The 16,098-nt window shown below is 51.7% G+C and overlaps 7 protein-coding genes across 7 annotated transcripts; 2 read left to right on the top strand and 5 right to left on the bottom strand.

The window, feature by feature from the left end:
- Positions 1–476: 476 nt before the first annotated feature.
- Positions 477–3,138, bottom strand: APUU_70937S (uncharacterized protein; the record flags this gene model as incomplete). The annotated part of the gene is made up of 2 exons (XM_041695865.1): positions 477–2,850; positions 2,909–3,138. The coding sequence occupies 2 exons, from the start codon at positions 3,136–3,138 to the stop codon at positions 477–479; spliced, it is 2,604 nt and encodes an 867-aa protein (XP_041561553.1).
- A 2,997-nt stretch (positions 3,139–6,135) lies between these two features.
- Positions 6,136–7,752, top strand: APUU_70936A (snoRNA-binding rRNA-processing protein UTP15; the record flags this gene model as incomplete). Its single annotated transcript, XM_041695864.1, has 1 exon — positions 6,136–7,752. The coding sequence occupies one exon, from the start codon at positions 6,136–6,138 to the stop codon at positions 7,750–7,752; it is 1,617 nt and encodes a 538-aa protein (XP_041561552.1).
- A 130-nt stretch (positions 7,753–7,882) lies between these two features.
- On the bottom strand, positions 7,883–8,821 carry APUU_70935S (phytanoyl-CoA dioxygenase family protein; the record flags this gene model as incomplete). Its single annotated transcript, XM_041695863.1, has 1 exon — positions 7,883–8,821. One exon carries the CDS (start codon positions 8,819–8,821, stop codon positions 7,883–7,885), a length of 939 nt encoding a protein of 312 aa, XP_041561551.1.
- Positions 8,822–9,279: 458 nt separating this feature from the next.
- APUU_70934A (uncharacterized protein) lies at positions 9,280–9,573 on the top strand (the record flags this gene model as incomplete). The annotated part of the gene is made up of 1 exon (XM_041695862.1): positions 9,280–9,573. The coding sequence occupies one exon, from the start codon at positions 9,280–9,282 to the stop codon at positions 9,571–9,573; it is 294 nt and encodes a 97-aa protein (XP_041561550.1).
- A 185-nt stretch (positions 9,574–9,758) lies between these two features.
- APUU_70933S (putative sulfate/molybdate transporter) lies at positions 9,759–11,066 on the bottom strand (the record flags this gene model as incomplete). Its single annotated transcript, XM_041695861.1, has 1 exon — positions 9,759–11,066. One exon carries the CDS (start codon positions 11,064–11,066, stop codon positions 9,759–9,761), a length of 1,308 nt encoding a protein of 435 aa, XP_041561549.1.
- A 341-nt stretch (positions 11,067–11,407) lies between these two features.
- On the bottom strand, positions 11,408–12,967 carry APUU_70932S (uncharacterized protein; the record flags this gene model as incomplete). The annotated part of the gene is made up of 2 exons (XM_041695860.1): positions 11,408–12,707; positions 12,813–12,967. The coding sequence occupies 2 exons, from the start codon at positions 12,965–12,967 to the stop codon at positions 11,408–11,410; spliced, it is 1,455 nt and encodes a 484-aa protein (XP_041561548.1).
- An 847-nt stretch (positions 12,968–13,814) lies between these two features.
- On the bottom strand, positions 13,815–15,546 carry APUU_70931S (sugar porter family MFS transporter; the record flags this gene model as incomplete). The annotated part of the gene is made up of 3 exons (XM_041695859.1): positions 13,815–13,877; positions 13,952–15,371; positions 15,431–15,546. 3 exons carry the CDS (start codon positions 15,544–15,546, stop codon positions 13,815–13,817), a joined length of 1,599 nt encoding a protein of 532 aa, XP_041561547.1.
- Between the last annotated feature and the right edge of the window lie 552 nt (positions 15,547–16,098).

Raw genomic sequence — 16,098 nt, 5'->3', positions numbered from 1 at the left:
GTGATAAAATCAGAGTACAAGGCAGACCCAGGCCCAGGATCAGAATGGTATGTACAAAATGGTGATAATTAAAGTACATAGATGTGTTCTGTTAAGTGAGTAGCAAGGACTGGGATTCGAACCGTCCTAGACTCGGATAATACAATCGGTCAATAAGACGGATAAATGAAGTGAATCGTACACAGCATAGTATTTATCTAGATCATAGACGCCAGGCATATCATTCTCATGTAGATCATATCGTACACCATTGAAAGAAACATGAAAACGTGAAGAAGCCGGAAGTTTTGAACTGAAAGGAAACGAAAAGAAACGAAAACCCAAACGCCCATAATGCATACAATCATTGTCTTATTGATCATTCAATTTTGCGTAATTTCGCTCGCTGCATATTCGCTGCACCTGTCCCTCTTTTCTGTACAGGGTATGCAAGGGTATATTCTTTGTTTTGGTTGCCCGTGCTGCGTGTTGCAGCCTTACATGGCATATCCACTCATGGGCCTGGGGACATACTTCCGCATCCCCCGCCCAGAGCTTATTCCAACTGATCCGATATCAATTGAATTGAGCTCGCGGCTTAGCGGGTCCTGGCTATACCCTGACGGCGCTCCAATGGGCACCTTTGCAGGAATTGGTGGGCCAATGCTGGGCGCAGGGGCATACATCGGCGATGGCGAGGGCGATACTGACTTTCGACGTTGCTGTGGCTGCGGGGATGGTGTGCTATATGTCCGTCCATGCCCAGCACCGGGGCTTCCGCCGTATCCTGGCCGTCCGCGACTGTAATCAGCTCGTGGTGATGTTCGATTTAGGTCTGTACTCGATATGTATGATGACATCGGACGAACGGTGTACTCCTTGGAGGGCGCTGGAGGGCTAGATCGAGCCGCTATCTTAGTAGTAGGCGCATTGCGAAAGCGGACGATAACACCAGGTTTTCGCGGCTTTCGGTCTGGTTCCGGCGCCCACGTGTCCGAGGGCAGATGGTCAGACGGGTCGATTTCACGGCCGTCGTCACCAATAATAGGGCCGTCTTCCCGGCCTGCCGCAGCCTCACTCCTTCTCGCTGCTTCCATAGCTTCTGACGGAGACTTGTACGCCGGTGCCGGGTCTTTTCTTATAGCAGCACGGGCTGCGTTCGGGTTATATGAATCAAAAGAATCCGGAGAAAACGGGATCTGTGAGCCGGAGATCTGAGAGCTACCGCGACTTCTAGAAGTAGGTGGCCTGGGGCTGATCGATTTTCGGAGCACCAGTTGATTACTGGGACTTTCAGAATTTATCGACTTTCGGCTGACGAGTGATCGACGATGGTCTTCCGCGAGAGCGATATCTGTCGGATAAGGCGGCATTATAGGGGAGGGTTCGCGGCTGCGGCTAATGGGGAGGTCTTCCTCGAAGATGCCGCTGCGTCTCCGGGCCTGCATCTCGTTCACAGCCCGATCAGTCTCCGCGTCTGCGACCGTCGGGTCAAGTCCAGCGACCAGGCTGGGTGGCATGGATGGGCCGTTCGTAATGGGGGGGAGGTCGGGGAACTTGTCCTCCCCGATCATCAGCTCCGTAGGCTGGGGGTTGTCCATCTCTTGGGTCGTTCGAGGGCCGTACTCTGGGGAGTAAGCTTTGTACGAAGGAGTTGGTGACGGTACTAACTGTTGGCTAGCTTGAACCAATCCTGACCGATGAACGGGCGGGGGAGGTGGTGGTCCATCTTCATCTTCATCTTCCACGCGTGGTTGCATGGCTGCATATTCCGCGTGGTAGTCACGGCCTCGCCTGGGCTGTGAGTTGCTATGTGGACGATAGCGATCCGTCTCGCTTTCCTGGGGGTACTCTAGGCGGTGGTGGCGCCCAGACATGCTATTGGAAGCTTGATTGTAACGAGGAACCAGAGCCTCTTCTGCACCATACACGTATTGGTCCTGAGACAGATACGGCTGGTTGTAATGGCGGCTGTTTGGCCGTGGGGGTTCATGAACCGGTGCATACATATCGGGTTCCTGGTAGGCATCCTGTCGACCTGCTTGTAAGTCTTGTCTCATAGATCGGTAATCCGCAGGTGGAGCGTTGTCGTAGCCAGAACGTGGTCTGGCATAATAATCCTGCTCTGCTCGCGAAGGATAATGTTGCTCCTGCGGGTAACCCTGTGCTGGACGACGGGCCGGAGCTGAAACCGGAGCTGAAACCGGAGCCGGAGCCGGAGCCGGAGCACTCCAGTCTCGTTGGAAGTCGTCCGGTGTTTCGTACGTCCGTGGACGCGTGGCTGGCGACGGCAAACCGTAGGGTGCATCATATTGGCCAACCGGGGGTGCCATCGGTCGAGGCTGGTGAGCATAGTCCATACCAGAGCTGGACGGAGGAGTGGGAACTCCATCGTATGGTCGAGGTGCATGCGAGGCAGGCAAAGGTGCTGGAGAGGAGTATGCTTTCTCGGGTGCGGGGCGCGGTGCAGCAGACCCAGTAGGGTCGGTGGGTAAAGGGCGACGTTTGACCTCTTTCAGCTGACGCGGTCCCGAGAGCGATGATGACGGAGCAACGGGCATAGTACTCCTACTGCTACCGCTGGTATTCTTGACAGCCCTCTCCGTGCCCTGCGTCCTCCTTTCGATGACGGCCTCATCCTCGGGCCGGGTATCGTAATAAGTCATCTCGAGGCGGATCTCGCCAGCGTATTTTCCACGGAACTGCAGAGTGTGCCATTGGTCACTCTGGCTGCCTCCGGGTATAATGAGGTCTTGCAAATCAATCCAAGTCTCGCCAATCATGTCGGTTCGTTTGTCGTCGTTGAAGACGGAAAGCTTCAATCGGAAGTAGTCGGGGGATTCATGCACGGTAAAGCGGAGCTCCTGGTCCCTACACAATATTAGCCGGAAGGCAGTCTGCTAACGCTCCCTTACCACCGAGAACTTACCATTTGGGCGTTTGGCCTCCACGCAGGTCGGTGCCAGTTTTCTGGGCCTCTTTCCCGAGACGAGCTGCGCAGTAAGGGTTTTGCTTCCCCATAGTCTTTCGATTGGGAAGGTTCTTTGCACGATCCACGACGGCCACGAGAGTGCCAATGGCGGGACCGTCGACAGACATGTCGGCAAAGATACCGGCTGCGTGGTTCACGCTGGTCATTCGGGGCGGTTTGGCAGCCATGGCGAAATGTTTGAGAGAAAGAAAAGAAAAGAAACTCGAGAAGAGGCTACCACATCTGTCAAAAGATCAAGAAGTACCTGGGCAACCAGCGGGCCAGACGCGACGCAAGGCGGTTATCAAGGTGCAAGGAGCGACTAGACCAAGCACCAGATAAGAAGGAAAGAGAGACAGAAGGGAAGAGTGTACAACTCGAGTGCAATGTCTTGTGGAGGGAGAAAAGAAGGAGAGAAACTGAGACAGAGGAGATGAGACAGACTGGGAGATCCAAGCTGGGCGAGGAGGGGGAAACAATCGACTGCCCTCCGCTTATCGAGGCCCTCGCCGTCATTGGTCCAGACCCGGATTTGGGAGGCTGGGGGGTGGCTGGTGGTGGAGCTTGTGCGTCTCGCCATTGGCCGATCGCCTGTTCCTGCATCGAGGTAATCCTTGGTAGGACCCGCTCTCAGTACGGCCTGTGACTGTAAAATTACAGGCATAAAGGTTAAGCTGCACAACATCAACCACCAGAGACGGACATCCAGTGAATTGCCACAGTCCAGACAAGACAGAAGGTGCTCAGACATTGCTCCACCAGAAAACGCGACGGAAAGAAGCTGACTGTGGCCAATCCTGCTGCCTGAGTAAAAATAGACCAGCCGAAATCAAGGAATCCGGAAGCCTGACGCGATGATCTCACTAAATCCCAGCCCGCGCTAGCCTGCGCCTAAGCCCTGTCATCTTCATGCCGCTGCATTTCTGGAGTCTCTGCAAGTTCTGGACCTCGTTTGAATGCTGTGGAGTCGATGACCGCCGCTTTGACAGCGCATGTCTCCTTCCCATTGCAGTGGCAGAACATTCCTAAGGAAAACCGCCGCGCAGCGGTCAAGCCTCAGCTGTTGACTGGCGATTACCGGAATGGGTCAATGGCGATTCAATCAATGTTGCATTGAGCTTTTAGAAACCACTAAAGCCGTGTTCTAGGTTCTGCAATCTGCATCCTGAGATTTTATGGGGAATCAACCTGTGCCTGCAACGACCCACTAAAGATCCATCGCGGCCATCAACATTCAACGGTGTAGACTCCACATTCACCATATGCCGGTTTCTTGGTATATCAGAGAGCTTTGGATCAAATAGTTAGCTACCAAACGGTCTCCTATTATTAAGACATATTATAATCTATCGGCGAAGTCGGTGTCTCTGACGGCAGACGGTGACATATATATCCATGTAAAGAACACTATTGCCATATCCCACTGTCAAGTTCTAGCACAGACGAACCATATTGCCAAGACTTTATATCCATAATCTGAACCACGCTCGTTCAAGAGACAAAATTATACAAAGTGGGCTCACCTTCTGGGGTTTACACTCTCAAGCCGAGCAAATCCCGTACAGCCTGGGTTGCCCTGTCATATCCACCAACCATGGTGACCACCCCCGAGTCTCTAACAGGCCCTTCAAGCTCTGTACTGCTCATGTATTTAGGCAGCCAGACTATTCAGACTTCGACTCGGCCCCAAACCTGTGCACTGCCCGCTGATGGCGGATTCTTACGTTTGCTGCTGATCTCGCCAAAGATCGGCCAGGCCGACGACTTCAGTGGCCGTGCACGGGAAACAGGCTTGGATCATGGGGATTCACCAGTTGGATAATGCCCTTGGGATGTCGTGAATATACTGACTGAAAGTTCCGGGCTGATGTCATTCATTGGAGACAATCTGCTTCCAACACCACCAGAAAACCTGTTATTACAGCGAGGCGTCGACAAAACGACCAAACCCACAGGCAACAATATATACTGCTTATCCCAAGCCTGAACGAGTACATTATTGTCTTTATGGATATAACTGGCTATCTCTCCCAGTACTGTGACGATATGGAGAGACTGATGTTGGTTTGAAGATACGATATTCAACTTGATAGTATGCTACGAGTTCAGTCAGTGCCGTTTCACAGCTGATAGCGAGATCAATTCTCATGGAATACACACTGTCAGACACAGTATATTGATAGCTTTCAAAGTACCTTTAATCACTCTAAGTGGATGCTGGGCGGCGACCTTATTCCACTATTCAGCGTTGGTCATGGCTATCACAGCACTGAGCCCTTTTTGTCTTTTTCCCGCAATAGAATACAAAATTAGAAGCCGAGCCCAGAAAAACAACGATAATTCTTTTACCGGAAGGCAAGTATATTTTGGGAATTTTTGAACAGACAGTCTCATGAAGAATTGGACCTGGCCCGTCCCGTAGATGGGTCTCGGGCTCTCAGCAAGCACGACGCAAGGAGGACGGAGTGAGACAAAACTGAATCAGTTGTTCACAGCTATCATGATCGCTGTTATCTACCTATCAGCTATACTGCCCCTATCAGTGCATTCCCATGGTAACCCGCGTGTTGGTCCCTTGAACCCCTGGAGAACCTGGATACTGTGGGGATGCGTGGCTGCAAAGAAGGGGGTCTGTAATAATTAACGATACTGAACGACTATGCTTCTTTGGATTGAGATTATCCAGTCTAAGACATTATTTCACAATTAACCATGAAGTTCAAGGGAGTAAGCTTGAAGCAGGAAGTGCGTACTTGGTAGTAGGTAGGTGTACCCAATACTTACTGCCTGTAATCAGGACCGCTCAGTGCACTCACTCGAGTCAAAAGGGGTTTATACTCCAAAGGACACTCTCCATCTACTAACAAATAGTTCAGGACTGATTCTTTAGTAGAAGGTCCCCCGAGTTTTCAGTAAATTGGTTCACTTTGACTGCTCAATGCTCGCAGACATGATGTTTAAATTACATATATACGTAAATAGAATACTGCGCTAACCGTAATAAATACCCGATTAGGAGTAGCGTACTGATTGAGATAACAGAAAAAAATCCATCCAAAAGTCAAGATTCGACCTCATCCAGCTTCAACCGAGACGCATAACGCCACAGCGCTCAAGAGCGATCGCGGTATCATCCGCCCACTTCCGCCCCTCGATTAGCTGCGTCGCCCTTCTCTACACCAACCATGGCGGCCCCCGTCCTTCCGCCGACGCAGGTCAAGCTGCCTCAGCTGCCCGCATCGCAATTAAGCCCCGAGCAGCTACACTGGAAGACGTTCAAAAATCCTCTTCTCATTCCCTCACCGGCAAACGGCCCTGTCAATTTCATCACACAGCCCTCTGCGCCGTCATCTGCCTCCGCATTTCCCTCCCTAACACAGCCCCCCGACGTCTTCACCGTCACAACCGGCGCCCGCGTCCAGATCTACTCCATCCGCACACGAAAACTCCTCCGATCGATTACACGATTCGACGATACCGCGCGAGGCACAGATGTTCGCCCCGATGGCCGGATTGTCGTGGCCGGTGATGACACGGGTACAGTACAGGTTTTTGACGTCGGGTCGCGAGCGATTCTCAAGACATGGAAAGACCACAAGCAGCCCGTCTGGGTGAGCAAGTTCTCGCCCAGCGATCCGACGTCTGTTCTTTCAGCAAGCGACGACCGCACTGTGCGATTGTGGGATCTCCCTAGTGAAAACAGTGTCAAGACCTTTGTTGGCCACTCCGACTATGTGCGCACTGCGGCTTTCATGCCAGGCTCGTTGGCTTCATCGGGCTCATTACTTTCTGGTAGTTACGATCGAACGGTGCGCTTGTGGGATCCTCGTGTGGAGGGCCGATCTGCCATGACATTCAAGATGGGTGCGCCGCTTGAAAGCGTTCTTCCGATGCCGACGGGGACGACGGTGCTTGCAGCGGCGGACAACAAGATTGCTGTTCTGGATATTGTCGCTGGAAAGCCGCTGCATATGATTCAGAGCCACCAGAAGACGGTTACTTCGCTTTCTTTGGCCTCTGACGGGCAGCGGTTACTGAGTGGTGCTCTTGATGGCCACTTAAAGGTTCATGAAACGACCGGGTGGAACGTTGTCGCCGGCTTCAAGTACCAGTCTCCGATTTTGTCTCTGTGTGCGATCACATCCGGATCAACTCGAGAAGACAAGCACATCGCCGTCGGTATGCAGTCTGGTCTTCTCTCGATCAAGACACGACTGTCCGGACAACAGAAGACGCGGGAGCGAGAGCGAAAGAAGGAGATGGATGCTTTACTCGAGGGCAGGATTGAGGAGCACGACAAGAAGACGAAGAAGCAAAAGGGTTCTGCCTGGAAGCGACGCTGGCGCGGACTAGACTTCGTCGGCGAGGGCGTGGACATTGTCATTGAGGGAAACGAGGCGAGAAGGCGCAAGAAGGAGAAGGGTTGGGAACTCGACCTCCGCAAGGGACGCTACTCCGCTGCGCTTGACCACGTTCTCGCTACAAACGACAAGCTTTCCCAGCTTACTCTTTTCGCAGAGCTCCGGCATCGCTCGGCACTCCGTGCGGCGCTGCGGGGACGAGATGAGGTGACACTCCAGCCGGTCTTGCAGTGGATATACAAGAACATCACGGAGCCAAGGCTCGTGGCGCTTAGCGTCGAAATTGCGATGAACCTGTTGGACATCTACTCAGGCAACCTCGGGCAGTCAGAACAGATCGACAAGATGGTGGAGCGGCTACACTGGCGCGTGCGAGACGAGGTGGACTTTGCGCACCAAGCATTTGAGACGAAGGGGATGTTAGACATGCTACGCGCATAACATGACATAGATACAATCTTTTACATGGCCTGGAGTTAAGGTTGGGATGGTAAAAAACGGATTTGTACAGCACTTCTGATATAGTAATGTAGTGATTACATGCATCAACTTTGTTTTATCTACACCGAGATCACTTGTATAGCCTCGAGAAACCCTCCTCCGGCGGTTGCAACCAATTCCGCCCATCATACTCCCACCCCTCCCCACCCTCAATAACATGAAACGTATACGCATACCGACTCTTCCCCCCGGTATTCTTCTCACTCTTATGCAGGACATTCCCATGAATAAGGACCAACGACCCAGCCTTGACATCCAAAACCTCAACCTCCCCTTCCTCATCCTTATCCCCAACCTCCAAATCCTTTGGAAACTCCGGCCCCTCATTCTTCACAAACTCCGTTCCACAAACCTCCCCATCCTCATTATACCTCCTCACAAACCTCCTCTCAACCTTCCCCCCAGGCCTCCGATGCGACCCCTTATACATCGCCAGCGTCGCATTCCCAGGCCCCGCATCCTGCAACGCAATCCAGAACCCCACGGCACTCGGCGGACTCGTATACAGGAACTCCGAGTCCTTATGCGGCGGCACCGCGCCGCCAATCCCCGGCTGCTTGCAAATAACCATACTCTGCAAAACCCTCGGATCATGGAAGCCCAGACTGCGCGCGATACCAGCGTTCCGCTCGCTCAGCGTTACAGCCTCAAAGGGCCGCGAGAGAGAATGCAGGGCATGCCCGATCTTATTCACGGCTGTTTCCTTGGGACGGGTGAGTTTTGGACTCCCCGAACTGGGATCCGTTTCGAAGGCGTCGGGTTCGAAGAAGAAGCGGACTTTGTCGCCGGAGGTTAGGAAGTAGTCGTCGCCGACATGGGGCTTGTTGTCCTTTTCGTCGTCGCCGGTTGTGAATTGTGTGAGCGGGTGGGTGGAGAGGTCGAAGGTTGAGAGGAGGGAGGTGGTTTCGGTTATGAGCGAGGTGGTTTCTTCGGGGGAGAGGTAGTTGGGGAGGACGAGGTAGCCATTTTCGTGGAAGGACGTTAGTTGGGAGGGGGTTAGGCCGGGCATTTTTTCTGTTGTTGCTCCTGTTTCCTTTCCTTTCCTTAGAGGACCCCGAGCAGGTGGAAATGAAGGTGCAATGGAGGGAGGAGGAGGAAAAGCGGGGATATTTTCATGCGCTTATCTGCGGGGTTCCAGATTGGCTGGCGATAGCTTCAACCTCCCCGGTTTAGGCATAGTCTTGGAGCTGGCCCAGCTCTCCGGTTGTATACAAGGATCGGAGGTAGTCATGACTCGAGATTACCTGTTTAAACAGGTCTGAGATGTTTGGTACCTGGTCCACCAACAGATTTGCATCATGGTTACCCGGTTACTATGTATGATAAAATAATCCCAACAATGACATCAACCCTCGCCACACAGGACCTATATATCCGCTCATTTCTCTCGCCTTTTTCACAACAAACAACATCATTTCTACCCATCCAAACAAATCAGTCCAACCCACAAACTACAAAATATCCAACATGCAGTCCACCTCCCAATCCTTCTTCTCTGCCTCGAGCTCTAGCTACAGCTCCGACGGCCAGCAGCACACTGAATCCGGCCACCGCTACACCACCTCATCGCACACAGAGCCCGACGGCACAACCACTGTACGCACAATCGAGCAAGGCCTTGGCCAGCCCGTTATCGTCGAGGAGCGCCGATTTGATGAGCAGGGACGGGAATTAGCTGCCTTGCCTGACGCGAAATCCGAGGGCATGACGAGAAGGATTGAAGATGTTGATGACGAGGATGATTTTGAGAAAATCGCTTGAGAAAGGATTTAGCAACAGTGATCGAGGAGAATGCAATGATTCGATGATGCCATGAAATTGATTTGAGATGTACTGCATGTTCTGTTCTATTTATCTAGTCATAAATGCCATAATTATCGGATGCAATCGTTTCAACTTGTATAGAATCGTTATCGTCATGTATAGTGTATACCACATGTTTGCTTTTATGGCAATCGAACTCTCCCCTCCGACCAGCGGCGTTTTGTACGGTGTACAAGGGCCGGCAACTCATAGGCCCAGTGACACAGCATACCCGCCACGAACCCCACGGCGTCGTTTTTAAACCCGACCAGTAGTCCTACTGTAACCATCATGACCATCCACCTACGTGTTCGCTCCTCTTCGCTTAGATGGAACCGAGACGAATCATTCGCGTCCTCGGCGTGTCTTCGCAGGTCTCGCGCGCCAGAGGTATTCAGGCTCTCGCCGACGCGGACTAGCTCCAGGCCAGCCGCGATGACCATAACAGCTAGGAGCGCCTTCGGGAAACGGTGCAATATATCTACTAGGCTCTCTCCGAATACAAGACCGAGTATTAACTTACACACTCCGAGAAACACGACACTTGCACCTGAGCGCGCGCCGAATCGGTATTGTGCGGCCAATCCACCGGAACCGTGGCAAACAGGCATAGCGCCAAACCAAACACCGACTAGGTTCATTAAGGAGACGCTGAGGCCGATGGCGGTTACAGAGGGAGTTGGGACGGATGGTAGCAAGTCAGCGGCGAGATGTACAACCGCTATGATAGAGTTCAATGTCGTGAGCGGAAGCTGGCCGAGACCGGCATCGATGGCGCCTTTAGACCATTCGTGGCCGATTGGAACAACGATGTACGGATGCCAAAATGTAAACGAAGGGAGATGGGACGATAGCGCGCTGCGGATGATCGCTATGACTATACCTATGATAAAGACGATAAGGGCGTACGGCAGGCGTCTGGCAGCAGAGTTGGTGAGAAGAAGTGCGACAAAGACACCAATCGCCCAGAGACGGTTGTCGGCCCACGAAGGATGAATCCATCCAAGGTTATGCAGAGTTGTACAGGCTGCCATCACCAAAGACAATCCGGCTCCGACTTGGATTCCCTTGACGACGGGAATGGGAATTACACGGGTGAACCATTCGAGGAGCCCAGTCACGCTCCCCACGAAGAGAACAGCAGCCACAAAGATCCCCGCAGCTGCGATAGAGCCGGGGGAGAAGGACTGAGCGATAGCTACTGCGGCAATGGCTTTCATCGGTTGCACCGGTAGAGGAATGCCGAAGAAGAGGCCCGTCAAGATGTTGAATAGACCGGAGAATATAAAAGTACTTGCAAGGGAGACTGTTCCATTAGAGGCGAGGGCCAGTGCAATGGGAAGAAAGGTCCCAAGATCTCCAAGGGAGCCGGCGATCTCAGAGACATAATGCCGCCGAAACGTGGAGACGTTGTGTTTGGTGATGGACCGAAGCCGGGATTGGAGATTCATCGGGTGTCTGTTAGAGTTGGTACACTAAAAATAAGTTCTAGAGATGACAATGGTTTGGGAGATTTTTAGGATTTTACCTTGAGAGACTGGAGGAAGAACGATGCGCAAATAAGCCGAAGGAAGAGAGGAGTAAGCGTGGGAGTGAGGGGGGACGTCTTATACTGAGGCACTGACACTAGTCCCGATCGGGCATATCACAGTGCGAACCGCATGACGTAAATCCCCGCGGAAAAACAACCCTCAATCCTCTACTGACACAGCTCTTATGAAGATGGATTACTCAGATGTCAATATCAATTCGCCCTACACCATGCCTCGGACTAAACCCCAAGCTGCCAATGCTATGTAGGAACCGGAAGACCCATCTTCCTGAGCTTTCCTCGCCTTTTGACTTTTCCTTTCTTTGAAAGGGCTTCCCAATCGTTATACAGGCTGATGTTTGCCATCAAGTTTGCGGCAGTCGACGTTCTGACAAGGTTTTCCTCAGGGGGGGATGGAAGCCCTTCAGTTGTAGGCTCTGCCTGTGAGTATTCAAGGTACGGCTCAGGTGGCGCGGGCTCTGGCACGTAATCCTCGACAGGATATGGTTCGGGTACAGGTTCGTCGGAATAATCATCAACAGAACACGGCCTAGGCAGAGAACGAGACCATTCAGCTGGAGCTTCCGGCAGGCATTCCTCAGGATACGGTTCATATGGTGTGGACTCTGGTATGCAATCCTCAACAGGACATGGTTCGGATGCAGGTGCAGGCTCCTCGGCATAATAGTCAAGAGAGCGCGGCGCAGGAGGATATAGAGACTTATCAGCAGGATCCTCTGGCGCACACTCCTCAGGGTATGGCTCAGGTGGCGTGGGCTCTGGTGCGTAATCATCAACAGAAGGTGGCTCTGGCGACGCGTCTTTCGGCTCTGACTGTGGACAACACTCGACCGGGTATGGCTCAACTGGCGGGGAATCATCCATAGAAGCTTCTTCGGATGGAGATTCTTTGCGTACTTCATACAGTGCAGGATATTCATCATCGCCATGTCTCGCTGCCGGGGATTCTGAACCGATTCGCTCCATGTCCATATGTCCATTAATTGAACTCTTGTGGGTAGGCGGGCTTTCCAAGAGTTGCAGACGGGTGGAGTATATATCAATAATCATCTTGAAAACAGTGTTACTAAAGTAACGGTCTTCTCCCAATATGCCAAAGAACTCGTCGTCAGTGAAGATAGATTCATCAATGAGGAAGGACTGTTTCAGTTTCTGTTTGACGTAAAGGGGAACCCAACTCTCATCTTCTGGAAGCTTTGAGAACACCTCTTTGATTGTCCGCAGAATATCGAAAAAAGACAAGGCTTTGCCGAAATGCTCGATATACTTTCTAGCAAGAGCCTCAAGATCGGGGATATCGTAAGTCCTGGCTGCCTCGTACACTAGAACGCTTCTTCGGTATTCTCTCGCAATACAGTCCACGCCTCGACCAAGCGGCGAGATTATTGTCTCGTAAGAGCCCGAGTACAGAAAATGCACAAAGGTATGACCAATATCCTCGTGAATGCCCAAGAGCGTGATTTTTGAGTCCCAAGCAGACAATTTATTGGATAGCTGAGGCACCTGGCGAACATAATACTCTGGAATACCGTAGAGTTTGCTTCCGATTATGATAGTGACTATCGGTATTTCATAAGGGCCGCACGAGAAGACAAGTCAGTTCATCAGTGGACTTTTGATCACAGCGTATTTCGATATGACTCACGAAGAAGACGGTTGATTGTAATCGATTTCTGGAAGTTCCTCGTCAGGTACCTCAGGGACCTCAGGCGCCCCCTTAAGCACCTCCTCGGGCACTGCAGGCGAGCTCGCCTTCATCGCGGTTTGATTAACCTTCTTTTTCTTATGTTTCTTTACCATTTTGGGTTCAAAGACGTAAAGGAAGAGTGGGTGGTAACTCAAGGGTCGAGACAAAACTCAGTAAACAGGCCCGTACACCCTAATTATAGACTCTTGGGCGACAAGAAGAGGGGAAATGCAAGTGTGAGTTGTGCGACATGCATTTGGATCCTGCACGCAGAACAGGCGGAGATGTTAGCCATACGTTAGAAGAGATATGGGGATATCTGAAGCAGTCATTGAACTGTTCTTTATGTTTGCTTATTTGGCTGTGTTTGTGGCCTGGTCACCATGCGTCCCCGACGGCTACGATCCAAACGAGGCTTCTAGGTAGATCACTGGCCTACAGAAGGCCAACGAAGCTGCTAATGGTGCGAGCAAACTTCCAATACGTGCGGTGTCGACTTGCAAAATGGGCAATGCCTGGCCGCGTGCTCAAACAGAATGCCGCATGACATTCAAGGTTGCCGGCAGAGGGGGGTAAGTATTATACAACTGTGCTGCTCCGGAAGGAGGGACAGTGCGCAGGCGGGCTGGAGGTCCATCGCGCCTTCCATGTGGGAAAGAGCACTTCATATATACTGGGCTGCGATCAGGAAGGCGTGATGCGCACCTGCCGACCCGACTGCGTGGGAAGGAAGGACCCTTCGTTCCTTCCTGAAGTACACGATTGCGCTTTCCTTATAAACTGGAATGGGAGCTGGAACTCTGGGAAGGTGCGCCTGAGTGATTACTTTCTGGGGTAGGAAGGAGCCTTGGTATTGATACCACAGTCCGCCATAACTCATATTTCACTAACAGGAAATTATCATGTACAAGACGATGCGAATCGTAATATCTCTTGAGGTACAGGCCTTGCCAATATATCCTAGCAGCACTTGAGTAGAGATACCACTGGCGCCCTTCTATAGTACGCCGGCCACGGTCTCTTCTAGGAGTCGGAAGAGCGGGGATCAAAAAAAAAAAAAAAAAAAAAAAAGAAAAAGAAAAAGAAAACCATCACACATGCTCTTTCTGCTCCAGGTTCACCTTTTTCTCATCCGGCTCCACGTCCATTCCAGCCACATCGCCCTTGGGAATGCCTTTTGCCATATCCACAACATGCCATATTGACGGCGCATCACGGAACACCTTGTTCAAGGACTCCAGGCTGCGGCCCATTGTCTCGGGGTAGAAGAAGAACACTGAGACAGGGATGCATGCTGAGATAACCGCATAGACGATATAATACCGGTACCCGATTGTATCGAGGGCAACTGGTGTGATCATCACGACCACAAAGTTCCATAGCCACTTATTCGCTGTGGACATGGACGCCATGGCAACGCGGAGTTGAATAGGGGCGACCTCGGTGCAGTAGACGAAGTTTGCACCCGAGAAGCCAATTGGGTAGAATAGGTTAAATAGCCAGATGAAGGCTACAGATATAACAGAAGCGGCCTTGTTGCTGGTGTCAAAGCTCGTTGTGATTGCGAGGACGACCATGCAGATGGACATGCCGGTGCCACTGAACATGAATAGCTTGCGGCGACCAAGGCGGTCGATTGCGAAGAATGGGATGAAATTGCAGAGACATTTCCACGTGAGTGCGCTGGCAGCTAGAATCCGAGATAAGTCACTTCCAAGCTTGAGGTTTTGTTCGAAGATCGTCGAAATGTAAGTTGAGATCAAGTTGCCGCCGCACATTTGCTGGAAGAATTGGATAACCATGCACAGGGCGAAGCGATAGAAGAGACGGTCCTCGTCGCTCCTGGAAAAGATTTCGCGAAGGGTGACGCCACCGGACTGCTCGGTGAGCTCCAATGAGGACTCGATACTTGCTATTTCTGCCTGTATGGCCTCGTCATCTTCAGGGAGACCCCTGTACGCTGCTAAACTGCGTGCGGCTTCGCCAGGGCGGCCTACTAGGACCAGCCATCGTGGGGATTCCGGGAGAGAGAACACGGAGAAAAGCACTATCAGAGGAAATATGAAGGAAAGAGCAAGCGGCACACGGAACTGTTTGTCACCGGATGTTTTGCTGAATCCAAAATCTATCCAGTTGCACAGTACAAAGCCGAGAACCATACAGATACCATCGACAACAACGTGCTGGCCTCGGTGCTTTGCTGAACTACACTCTGCCTGAAAAACGGGCACGGTGGCGCTTAGCTGTCCAACACCAAACCCTAGTATAACTCTGCCCACCGTAAACTGGGCAATGTTGAAAGCTGAGGTCTCCAACAGCTCACCAATGACAACAATAACAGCAGCTAGAAAGATGGTCTGGCGCCGGCCAAGATAGTCACCAAGGTACGTGCATGAGAGTGCGCCTAGGAGTGCCCCCAGTTGGAGAGAGGCGATGACTGCGCCTTTTCTTGTTGAATTTTGTTCCTTGATAGCACCATCAGTGTTGACCGTGTCAATATCCGGAAACATATGAACCCTGGAAAGTGTGAGCTCCTGATTCGATCAATTGGCACATGAGACAGTTGGAATTCATACCATGTCTGCAGAGTAGCTAGCGGTCCTACCCCTGCCTGATTGTAACCGTAGGTGATAAAGGCCGGTGCAACGGTGAGAAGCACCTGGGCCAGACGCAGCGCTTGTCCTCGAAGCATTGTGTTCGCTAGGTCCCAATGTGTTTGGTGCCAGAAAGAACATACCGAAGACAGAGGTTTATATCTGCACCCCGCATAATTTCCCAAGGCCATGGGACAAACGAATTGGGGTAAACTGGGGTTGAGGAACAGGACCATGGGGTATACAATTAGCCCTAAGTTCCCGCGGACTTAACGCTCCCGTCGGAAACGAGCCATGTAGCCGAGTAGCCGACTGTCTCCAATTATGACACAACGGAGCCATCGTAGTAATTTCAGCACCAATGGCAAATATAGTGGAGCCTTAGGTTAACATGTAAAAATTTATGGCGGGAATATTTCCCGTGATCTCAGAGGTTGCCGTTTCCCTCTTCGGCCGAAATGTGTCGCCTAGCAAAGATACTAGTGAAAGACCTATAGGTAGTGGAAGGAAATGAAGACATAAAAGCGAGATTGAAGCTTCGCCACAGTCTGTTGCTTGTAGAGCATAGTATTGTGGGCATTAAGGGCATGGCCGTCAATCATGCATGTTAAAATATCCGATGGGCACAAGTTCTGCGACAAGTGATTAGA

Source organism: Aspergillus puulaauensis, chromosome 7 (assembly GCF_016861865.1).
Source record: "Aspergillus puulaauensis MK2 DNA, chromosome 7, nearly complete sequence".
NCBI classification, from domain to species: Eukaryota; Fungi; Ascomycota; class Eurotiomycetes; order Eurotiales; family Aspergillaceae; genus Aspergillus; species Aspergillus puulaauensis.
The sequence above is the reverse complement of the archived record's forward strand: the minus strand, read 5'-3'. Positions and strand labels throughout refer to the sequence as shown.